The 12,548-nt window shown below is 42.6% G+C and overlaps 1 protein-coding gene across 23 annotated transcripts in view; it reads right to left on the bottom strand.

Moving 5' to 3' along the window:
- The window catches only part of celf2 (cugbp, Elav-like family member 2), a 239,241-nt gene that overhangs the window by 73,800 nt on the left and 152,893 nt on the right, over positions 1–12,548 (bottom strand). For all 23 annotated transcript variants that reach the window (XM_035907267.2, XM_035907270.2, XM_035907281.2 and 20 more), the window contains one exon: positions 7,842–7,924. In XM_035907267.2, coding sequence (XP_035763160.1) covers positions 7,842–7,924 — 83 coding nt within the window. The remainder of the gene's footprint in view (positions 1–7,841; positions 7,925–12,548) is intronic.

The following is a 12,548-nucleotide window of genomic DNA, read 5'->3' as shown; positions in this document are numbered from 1 at the left end:
CAGGAAGGGGGCATTACAAAAAGGTGAAAGGGGGAGAAAAAAAATAATGCAATGAACTCAGGCTGTGCTGGGGCATATGCTTGCGAGCACATGAAAGTGTAGAGCTTGTGTGTGTGCTCAAGAGTCATGCAGGGGTGTGGATCAGTCCATGCAGCAGGGGTTGGGTCTTATGGCTTTACATCGCTCCAGGGGTACAGGGCATGTTTTTCGACGATAGATGGGTTATGGTAGGGTTTTCTGTGTGTGTCTGTGTGTGCGCGAGAGAGAAGAAAAAGCATATTTAGCCCTCTCCAGTGCTATTAGAGTTGGAGAGATGAACACATGGCTCTCCAGGCAACACATGCACACGCAGACAGACGCACACACTTTGTCTCCACCCCCCCCCGAGCTTCATTAGCGCGTCATTAGAAACAACTCTAGTGAAAGCTGTTGTTTTAGAGAAACAGTCGTGCCTATCTGTCCTCGCCGAAAAGGCTCTACGTGTGTGTGCCATGCAGACAACTCATTATTTTTTGTTTTTTATTTTTCTCTTTACTTTTTTATAGATTAATCCACCTGCTGATTTATGTGCCGTGCTGCCTAGCGACACTGCTATTACTGAGGTTGAATAGTCAAACTGAACGCAGTTTTATTGACTGTGAAAGCATGAATGGTTGGATTCATGAACGGTCACAAATTCCATTGTTTGAAAGATGACGGGTGTGAGGATGGATGTCCACACACAAAACAACAGCCCGAGGGTTGTAATGAAACAACTGGGTGTAGAAAAGCCCTCTACCTGCGCCACACAGCAAGTGTCACATCTCCAGAATTTATTCATTTTTGAAGATCAATTTCAAAGTAACCATATGAACTGCATCATCTAGGACAGATCTGAATCTTTAAGCTGTATAAACAGATTTCAATCGAGCAAGTAAGTAAGATTTTCTAGCTTCAGCAAGTCTGCAAATATTTCCATCACGTGTAAGATCCCCTCATTAAGAACAAAGTAAGCACAATTACAGCAGATTTAATGTTTAGTCAGAAACGCACTTAAAAGGAAAAACTGGGCTGGGGATGGGTTGCAAAGCAGCTTGCAGAGGCAGCAACAGCTGTAGGCACGCTATAGCAGGTGAAACAGAGTGACTTTTATATGATTTGCCAACTTGTTGTGAAGGTGATTATCAGCTGAGCCATCAGCTCAGCTGACATGCTCCCTTTTCAAAACCTTAACCCTTCACGTTAAAAAATTATGGCAGTAAATGATGCCACTGCATCTAAATATGACACCATTGGTGCTCAACAAGCCTCTGTGTGTCTGAATAATGACTGAAACTTATAAGGTTGCTTTCTTTCAGGGCTTTTTAATCTGACACACAATATGGCTTATAGTGAGGTCTGATGTATTAGCGAACCATTCAAGACACCTACACTCTAGTTTTTCGTAAGCAAAATTCTAATTTGAGCATCAATTAGCTGGTATTTTTGCAATGCAACCATACTAACCACCATTATTTGTCACATATGGTCACTACTGGTTCCAATAATCCAAATTGGAGACATCCATAATGAAAAGTCAAGGCTTTAAACCCTTAGCGTGGGGCTATATTTATTTATTACACTGAGTTTAGAGCTAAATAAGAAACATTAGCTCGCTTCCACTTTGTTTAGCTTAGCATACAGGCTAGAAACAGGGTGAAAAGCTAGCCTGGCTCAAAAGATGTAAGAATCGACAAACCACAGCCTCTAATGCATACACACTAGCAGCGTATATTTGAGCAGTTTCACAATTTCAAAATCTGAAGTGTAAAAATAACCCAAATTTCTCTGCATAGGCGGCATAAGAAGTGATTGAAAAGTGAAATCCTTATCATTCAGCATCAACAGCAATGACACTTTACCTTGCAAGCTGAGCTACACTCATAAATATAATCTTGTTTGCTGACCACTATCTTCTTGGAACTAAACAAAACGGAAGCAATCAACCAAAAGAAAAAGTAAATGATAACCTTGCTTTGATACAACTGAGGTGAAAACTGAAAAGAAAAATTGTTCTGACACTCCGTTCGTGTTGTGACCTGTATCTTCTCTAGAAACATTACTTCATCGCTGAAATATGACAGGCATGTCTGGAGCTGACATGAATATACACATTCTGCATGCATACAATCACATATGCATACATTTGGTACGAGTGCGCTGACGGATCGCTGACAAATCTTCAGGAGAGACATCAGAGGAGTGATGGAGATGGGGCCGGGAGAGAAGCAACAAGCAGCGCTGTCATTTTTCTTTCTCTCTTGTTTTGTTTCCACCTGGCGAGGAAGCCTACCCCTCGCCGCTTTGCTCTCGCCATCGCCATCACCTCTGTGAGAACCGAGCAGGGAGAGATTCATCACATAAAACCACAGACCCCCTTCACTTATCCCTTTTCTCAAAAAATGGCAGCCATTCAACTGTTTTTTTTGCCCTAAACCAACATGGCTGCCAATACCGGTGCCCTTTTCTCCAGTCTGGCCCCCGTCCAGCTTTCCACTCTGATTGCATCTCTGCCTGTTAGGGCCTTGGGTTTGGAAGGAGAGATAGAGCGAGGGAGGGGATGAGTGCCAATACAAACATTGTTCTGCTGGCTTTTTACAAGCCAGGAGAGTGGGGAAGTTAATAAGCAGGTATTGGTTTTTAACTGCGCCCCGTTTATTGCTTTGCCCTCGAGCGTGCTGGAGTGCTCTACTCCACCTTTTTCCTGTCCATCTGCCCATCACCTTTGCTAACCTCCCGCTCAATTTCCCCCTCTCTCTGTCTGCTCTCCTTTTGTCTTGACATGCCTCATTCAGCAATTAATCCGCCATCCTCATCATCTGTTTATTTCTGCCTCCCACTGGATCCTTCCTCTCAGTTTATTTTATTTTTTTGGCCCTTTTTTTTTCATTTTGAGCTGAGTTGAAGCCAGTTTAAAAAAATCCAGCATAAACCACTCAATGCTCCGTCATTATGCTGCTATTGATTTAGTGTTTTGTAAGTGTGTGCTCGGTCCTCTTCCCTGTATATTAAATCTAAAATCATATCCGTCCATCAATACAGGACAATCGCATAAGCTGTTGTTGTCCACCTCTGACATGATGAATATGATGCGGGTTTAATTGCATATGTGTCACCTGCTTTTTTTTTTTTTAAATGGGTTAACATTTTTAATATTTGTTGCTCCCAGAAGCTTTTCATGAACAAACGAGACAATAAACTTTCCTTTACTTCCAGCACTTATAAGCAACCTTTCAAATCTCACCGCTGGGCTCCGCAGATTCTTGTTTCAAAGAAACAACTTTTAGCTCTGTTACAGCACTTGGCAAAAAGCTACAACCCCTAAAAGCAGTAGTGGGTGGCTCAGTGGAGTTGTTTTGTCCTGGGGCTTGCCTGTGAGGCTACAAATAGGCTGCCCTAACCCAAAGCTGGGTCCATGAAGAGCTTAAAAGACACAATTTGGGGTTAGAAAAACTACTTTAATCCTCTACAAGGTTGATGTAAAAAATATTTAATTTTAAATTTTATTTCATACTTTCAGTCACGTAGTTGCCAGCCAGCAGAAGTACTGAGGAATGTTCAGAGCCTGCTTGTTTTTATCTTGAACGACTGCTAGAGAACACAGATGGACTATAGACAGACTGTATATAAAAGATGAATGTAGCCTGCAGGTTTGAAAAGCTAAGCCAGGGCATAAGTGCATTAAACCTTTATTCTTTCTAAAGGCCAGCAGTAGGTGAATCCTCTGGATGCAAAAAGAATGAAGTGGTAAATAAGAAACCCAAACCTATATGCAGAGTGGGATTTCCCTCCTTAATATGTAACCAATAAAATATGGCTTATTTGTTATGTATTACTGCTTAAAATATAGGTTACATTTTTAACCACCACATCTGATTTTTAAAGTGAGTCTAGAGTAAGTAACACTGGGGTCATTGGGTTCACTGGAGCATGATTTTTATACTAAATAAGCAGCTGAATTCTGTTATTAACACTAGTTTTTACCACTTGAGGCTTTTATCCACCATCAAATCAGCTTTATCTTTTAAAAGGTTTGAATGTCTCATTCATGCTTTTATCACAATGTGTCTGGACTATTGTAATGCACACTGTGTTGGCCTTAGTAAAGTTTCCCTTTTTTGCCTGCAGTTAGTCCAAAATTCTGGGATTTGTCTTTTAACTGGTACTCGCCATTGCGAGAACATTACGCATCCTGGCCTCCCCCCATGTTCCCTCAAGGTTGCTGAGGTCCATAGACCAGCTGCTCCTGGTAGTCCAAACAACCGGACTGAAAACCAGGGGCAACTGAGCTTTTTCCCACCTCCCTGTCCATGGTATTACAGTTTTTGAAAACACATCTTAAAACTAATTTTTATTCCTTTATTTATTATTTATTTCATGACTCTGCTCTGTTCCAACTTTTCATTGAGCCAAAGAACTCAGCTGTTTCAGAAAACTACCGCTCATTAAATCAAAGAGAAATTAACTATCACAAAAAAACCAACAACCTAAAAATCTCCTCCTGCTGATCGCTCCCTCTGGGCTGCAGCAGTTAGAAAATCTTGCCATGAACAACATCTCTAAAGAAATGTTATCTGTAAGTGATAGAGGGCTGATAGAGACGAGCAAATACACTCCTGATTGGAAATATCAACCCTAACCCTAATTTAAACTAAATGCGATTCATTTAGGCTTAGAGAATTAAATATAAAGAAATGTTTTACTATATTCTTGCTCGGCTTTCATATGACAGATATTACCTACCAGAGGCATCATAATTTCCAGATAGACATATTTAAATGTTAATAAATGCATTTTCAAGTTTAGGTGTAATGTTTTGTACTGACGTTTTAAAGACGCTCTGATAATGTGTTGTTTCCTCTGCTTCAGAGACCAAATACAGACCCAAATTTACTGCTACCTGACATCAAAAAGGCCCAAACGAATGCTGCAGGAGAGAGAAGAAAGTGAGGAAGAGGGATGACCAGACAGAACAGAGGGAGGGACGGTGTTATGGTGTAGAAGAAGGCAATTTCATGTTCCTATAATCCTGAAACTGCTGCAGTATGTGTCCTCCCCTGGGCTGTTTCACACCTCCAACCAGGGATAAGTGACAAGCTCTCACGGTGCAGAGAAACAGCCGAAATTTAACATACTTATTCCACGAGCAATTAACACGGTGACTCTGTGCAAAACAACAAGATTGACTCTGAATCGCGAGCGGGAGCATAAATCCCACGTACGGCTCTTGTGGGATTCGTAGTATCCACCCTGTCCTGCCCAGGGGGGCTATCCACAGATCCAACCGACAGAAGTAAGAGCGTGCAGGCGCTCAACTGATGAGATTCCAGTTAGCTGGCACAGACGAGGAGAGGGGTGGGGAAGCAGCCAATAACCTGAGCAGAAGGGATCTGGGGGCCTCTAAATATCCACCCAGGGCTAAAAGTGTGAGAGTGCGAGCAAGCTTCAGCCCACTTCCTCTATTGCTCTCCTGGGCCACAAGAGGGAACAATATTGGAAAATGGAGCACCAGCACACTCCTTTATAGTCAGGCATATGCACGGGTGTCCAGAAAAGCAGGAACAGATGCCAGCAAGCAGATAAACATGCAAGTGTTTTCGACTGCTAGTGGCAGCGTGTTTTGATGATTGTTCTCTAATCATCTTTGCACAAGGATGAGCGTGCAGGCTAGAAGCAAAGGGAAACACAACACAAACTCCTGCAGTCTGCCGAAGCCAGTAATGAAAATATAAAGTGGGGACGAGTGGGTGATTGTCAGCTTTTGGTGAACATTTGCTTAGAATAAATTTGGACAACACATTTTTGCGAAACAACAGCAGATGATATCATTACACTAAAAGCCGATAAATTATAAATCACTGGCAATAACTAGTTGTAATCTCTGTATTTCAGTGGAAACGTCTCCTCACCTGCTGGCACTCAATTTCGATGTTGTCAGCGCATTGATATGTTATCAGCAGTTGGTGCCCCACTCTCACCAACTCACTAGCAGGTTCATTAGTCTGTTACAGCCATTCTAATCAGTGACAAACAGAGAGCAAACCCACATTACATGGGATGCATCTTGTGTGCAGAAGTGCACAGTGTTAAATGTGTTAAGTTAGCATGTGAAAAATTTATATCAATATTTTGTGCAGTAAAAATATTTTTAAAAGTCACCAATTCTTAACGCAGCCGTTCACATCAACCATGTAATATCACAGGATGAATTTATTATTATTATTTCTTTTTGAACGGATCGAAATAAACACATGTGACCAATCAGATCACTGCATTTGGCAATGAGTGAGCTCATAGATGGTCAGATGTGGTCTTTGTTGTCTACATACGCGTTACACAACAAGTTCGAAACTAGAAGCCTCTGAATTTTGTGTCGCTTTTTCACAATGTGCAAAGTGTGTAAAGAGAAATTACAAACAAAAGTAAAAGGCAACTCTTAAAAACTGTCTAAAAGAAGAGTCTTTAACTTTCTTGTCATGGTCGAGAATTACATAGATGGGTATGGATTATTATTATTAATCCCACACTGGGGAAATTCACTTGTTACAGCAGCACAAGGCTCAGGTAGAAAAAGTCCATTTGAGTTATGTTTGAAAATAAAACCAAAAAATAAGAAAAAAAAAAGCCAAAACTGCTAAAAATGATGATTCAAGTAAAATAAAAGAGTCATTTGTATGATGTACAAATGGTTACTATATACAGTGAAATACAGGACAAAGACATTTTCTAGATTTTCTATATGTACATGGGAAGTGCTGAGGGAATGATAGTATATATATGTGCTTCCACTACCTCTCCGGTCTCTTATTGTGGACTTTTCATGTAGAAGCACACTGTCTAATCGTAGGTGGTAGCAGCACCAGTAACAGGTGGAAGAAGCCACCAAAGATCAACACGAGACTGTGTGGGAGTGACACATGAAGCATGTAGTACTACGACTCGAGCATTTTTCACAAATTAATTCTAGACAGCATCAGGAGACTCAGGTTGGGACACTGTCCTCAGCTGCACTGTTTCCTATGTGGCACACAGTCTGCTTCTGACAGGTTCTCCATATTGGAAATAGTCAATCTGGTTTATTTAAAGGTGATTTCAGGATAGTGCGCAGGAGGCGGGAAACCTTATGTCCATTCGATTGCTGTGAACTCACGGGACTACTGTCTGCACCCAGAGCCGACAGGATAAATACTGAGGTTTTTACATGCAGCTCTGCGGTCTGTGGCTGAGTGATGGTGCAACACTGGGATCTTATTTGCCTCTATCTGTGTACATATCAAAAGATGGTCTGTGGTTCTTCTATTAGGTAGGCTGCACTGACTAACCTTCTAGGATAAAGGTAGAGCTTGGGTTTTAGGCTGAAGTCCACCTACTTTCATTAGAAATTTTTCCTTTTTTGGACCATCCAAAATCTTTTTAACAACAAAAACTGAACGAATGTCTGAAATGGATCATTTTCTATTTTCCTAGAAACTTTTCTAACTCCAGACAGTCCCCTGGTGACCCGGTGGCTGTTATGGTGGCAATAATGGTTTTTGACTTTTATGACATTCACACTTAAGCTTGGAAAGAACCAGTGGACATAGACTCCCTCCAAACTTTTGAACTAACCTTGACAGTCACCTGCTCGCACTCTCGGTCACTCACAAATGCTCTGTAGCAGCAGCGCAACACACTGAGGCAGTTACTTGCGTATTCATACCCACCCACACACACACAACACAGGTCGGTGTAGGGCGGGGTCGGGCGGGGCTGCCTCGAGGTACTGCTGTAAGTGTGTGATTAGAGGAGAAAGTAGACAGAGGAGAATGAGGACACACACTCACCCCTGTTAAGGTCTTTATGTTATGCAGTGCATTCTGAGCTTCAAGGGCAGCTTTCCTTGTGTAAAACGTGACAAAACAGCAGCCTGGGGAGAAAGAGAGAGAGAGAGATGAGCATAAGGAGCAACAAAGAGCATTTTCTCTCTTCATCTGCCTGGCATCACCTGTCGACACTGGGAGACGCTGAGTGAATGTTAAGGAGAAAACATCCTAACGGAGAGGAAGAGAACGCTTTTTTTTTAGTTTGTTTCAACGCTGATGACTTGAGCCTGGAGGAACCGTGCACACAAAGTGATGCATGAGCACACACTCACACACACACACACACACACACACTCACATGCGAACAACAAGGAAACGAAGACAGGAACGTGGAGAAGCAAGGTTGTCTCTTCATTAATCCCCGAGTGATCTGTGAACAGCTGCTTTATCGTTCATTCACCAAAGAAAGCGCTGACTCATTTATTTATGCTCCCTTTATTTGCATCTCGACATTTCTGACAAATGTAGGCTGGAAATGAAAACATTCAGGTGACACACATGTTACAGCAGTTTTTAAATGATCATATTTAAACGATTCATCAGAAAGTAACGAAGCCATCTAAAATCAGTGGAAAAAACAGTAAATCTGACAAAAAGTAAAATAAAGAAATCAGCGACTGAAACCTTGGCATGATTCAGTTTGAAGTGTCAATGCAATTCACTGATCAGGATACTAAAAATCACTTTAAATCAAAATTTAAGCTACGTTTAGGTCTTTAGACCTACAAATTAAACTTTACAAGGTGCTTGCATGCTCACGCTCTCACACAGTACCACAACTGGACTCAAATGTAAATGTATACACAATTGCAGTGAAGAAAGCAGGGAGGGAAACGAGAGTAGGGCTGAAACACCGCAGTCATGGGCCATTTTCAGTCAGCACACAAACCTGCACAGTCAGGCAAAAATAAGCCAGCGGGAGGAAAATGTAGGGCAGAGACCGAGGTGTGACTCTTCTATTTTCCTCGTACACACAGCAAGCAGCTGTTTATGTCAAACACAAGGTTTGGACAAATCGCTCACGGTGAGGATTTTGTGTCTGCGTTTACGTCCTCATGACACGACTGTCGAACAGCTATGGGGAAATTTCCAAACGAGATGTAACGGGGAGAACATTTATCAAGGCAACCCACGGCGGGCTCGAATAAATCCAGTGTTTGAAGTAGAAACTAGCACCATTCTGGGGAGAGCATAAACCATGTTTTTGTAGATACAGTTTAAAGATGCCACATGCAACAAATTTTACTACTTGTTCATCCTTTTTTTTTTTTTTTTTTTTTTACCGTAAATTAATGTAAAAAGGTAGAAACTGCATAAAAACATTCTCCAGAATGCAGAAAACAAAGAGTTTGGTGCTCAAAATTGGACTTATATTTGAGATTTCTTCCCGATTCTCAAATAAAACCTATACCCATGTCCATAAACTGAACCTGGGGAAAGATAGTGGAGACGACGGTAGAATGGCTGACCAAGTTTGTGGGGATAGGTTAATTGATCAATTTAAATTGCCCATAGGTGTGAATGCAGGAGTGAATGTGAGTGCGAATGGTTGTCTGTCTCTGTGTGTTAGCCTGGCGACCAGTCCAGGGTGTACCCGGCCTCTCGCCCTATGACAGCTGGGATAGGCTCCAGCACCCCCCGCGACCCTGAAAAGGATAAGCGGAAGCAAATGGATGGATACATTAAAGGGAGCTACCGCAGGATAAAATCCCAAACTGTGGATTGACTTGCATTAAACCTCTGCTCACCTACAGCTGCTTACTTGGTGAAGAGGATCAGTAAACTGCACATTAGCATGAGGCAGCCACAGGTGAGGCACTGCTATGGCTTCAGCATGTTAGTCCAGGTTCATATGTTCATATGCTTGGACCTGCTGCCTCCAGCTCTGCTCATCTGGTCATTTTGTTGTGTATTTATTTGTCCAGAGATGAGCAGAGCGGTACATTGTTTACATCTGCTTCGGTGTCTCCCCCATTGTCTTTATGGCACAAATCAATTCAGTGTGAATACGGTGGATTGGTTGAGGTTTTGTTGCCTGTGCTGCAGACATCAGCCCTGATGACACTTGCCCTGCAGTGCATCTTAGTGAAATCCAACAGTGAGCATCTGGAGCAGGTTTAGCATCCAAATCCCAAAGTCCCTTTGATGAGGCTGGGAGTGTAATGGATCTGAATTCCTGCGGTGTCCTCTGGGTGCCAGGGCTGTTGAATAGTTGGCCCTTAGCCTAGCGTCAGCAACGTGATTGGTGTTGTGATTCAGATGGTGCAGTGCCTGTGTATTAGCAGGGATAACTCTCAGCTTAGCGTTTTCCCTCTATGACCCCCAGTGTGAAAGAGGTGTCACTTCACTAAACCCTAAGCCCCCCCGCTTCAGCTATCAGTATCAATTTGCCACCAAGAGTTTCACACCAGCTTCTACTGGTTAAAGACAGGGAGATAAGCGGGGGTAATAATCATGACTGACAGAATATCACTGGGTAAAAATGTATTCAATGTATTCCATGTGGGTCACCAAAAAGATGGCAAATACACACCAAACTCTGTGGTAAAAGTGCTGGCTTCCACATATCGCTGATCTCCATCAGTTCGGCTTCATCTTTGTGCCGCGTTTCCACAATAAAAATTAGACCCAGTGAGGATAAGGATGATGGAGAAGCACTGAAAATCCTAAATTAGGTTGAAGTTGTAGTTGTAGTTAAGCCAACATGAAAAAGCACCATTAGCGAGAGAAGAAAAAGAGTAAAACTAAACAAATATTAGCAGTGGAGTGTGCCTATGAATTAAAATTAGCCATGGTGAAGAATGGTCCAAAGAACTATTGAAATTAGAGTCCTAATAAGAAGAGACGATCAAATAATGAAACTCCACCAACAGTGGGAAACCAAATAAAATAAAAATCCTTGAAATGGAAATGCTTTTAATAGATGTACAAGTTTTTACTGAGCAATGAAACGACTGCATACAACTCCAACACCCACATAATATATGAGCCATGCACCACCATACCCTCTAAAACAGGGGTGGGGGAATTCCAGGCCTCAAGGGTCAGTGTCCTGCAGGTTTTAGATATCACCCTGGGTCAGCACACCTGAATTAAATGATTAGTTCATTACCAGGCCTCTGGAGAACTTCAAGACATGTTTAGGAGGTAATTTAGCATTTAAATCAGCTGTGTTGGATCAGGGACACATTTAAAACCTGCAGGACACCAGCCCTTGAGGCCTGGAGTTCCCCAACCCCTGCTCTAAAAGGTGAAGCAAACCTTGGGAACATGACGGTGATCTGTTCAATTCATTTTTATTTACATAGCACCAAATCACAGCTTGCTAAAGGTGCTTTATATTCAAAGGTAAAGACCCTCCAATAATAGGGAGAAAACCCCAATGAACGAGCACTTGATGACAGTGGGAAGGAAAAACTCCCTTTTAACAGGAAGAAACCTCCGGCAGAACCACACTCAGTGAGGGGCAGTCATCTGCCACCACCGGTTAGGGTTTAGGGGAGAAAGATGGGCCAAAAGAGTTAAAACTTTCAATGAATAATCTAAACACTCAATTGAAAAGGCCTGTGCAGATGCACTTTAGAGGTATACTGTAAGGGTCTCAAAGCTACTTATGTGTACTGTTTTCCACCAATCTGTGGTGCCAGTTTGACCCCTTCCCTGTCCCCCCTGCCAGCCTCTCCCCACCATGCCTGCTTGTCCATGGATGACACCAGCGACTCATCTTGACCTACCTCTCCTCACCACCGAGGTGAATCCAATCAGTCTCATAGACTGACCCGGAAAAACACAGTAAATTATCTGATGTACAAGTGTTCTCACTAGCTTCATTGTTTTTGCAAGAGGCACATAATTTTAAACTGTATATTTCCTGCATGCAGGGTAAAAAGTAGAGATTATGTGTATTCAAAGGCGAGCTTTTTAGTATTGCCTCAGTTTTGTACATTATAATTCCAATTGCACCTGTGTTCAAGCTTTGCCCCCCTGTGTGCGATTAGCAATTCCAATAACAATGTTGGAGGGTTAGCGGCTGGATGTGAATTCTGATTCCAGTGGCATTTTCTACATATCTGTATATGGGAGGGTTAGCTTTTGGTGTTAGCATTAGTGATTCTGACGGCATATAATGTGCAGGGGAGGGTTGGCTGTTAGCGCTGTGTTAGCCACGGTGTGTTGTCATTCCCACGGCGTAGCCAGGGCCTTGGAGGCATGCGGCATGTGGCGGAGCGTCCCAGGTGGTGGGCTGTCAAGATGAGGATCAAAGAGCAGAGGAGTGGACCTCACACACACACACACACACACACACACACACACACACACACACACACACACAAAATCCTGCAGAAAGCCACTGAGTGTGCATATTTTAGGTGTAGGTCTGCACGTTTGCTTTTTATTTACACATAAGCATACCTGTACTACAACCACAAGCAGGTGCTGGGGCCCAGCACGAATAAGCTCTTTCCATCAATTTGTGTGCACGTGTCTTTTTTTCTGCAGAACAAACATTTACCTGAAGGCCGAGAGGGCTCTGAGCAAGGAGACACACTTTGCTTGTGTTGTCGAAAAGGGACACTTAAAACCACACACCAGAGACGTGCACACACAAATCTGGAGCGGCAGGAAGGAATCTATTAGACGCTGGAGTGTACGTGTGCACGTAACAGA

Source organism: Neolamprologus brichardi, chromosome 17 (genome assembly GCF_056152115.1).
Source record: "Neolamprologus brichardi isolate AB-2024 chromosome 17, ASM5615211v1, whole genome shotgun sequence".
NCBI classification, from domain to species: Eukaryota; Metazoa; Chordata; class Actinopteri; order Cichliformes; family Cichlidae; genus Neolamprologus; species Neolamprologus brichardi.
The sequence above is the reverse complement of the archived record's forward strand: the minus strand, read 5'-3'. Positions and strand labels throughout refer to the sequence as shown.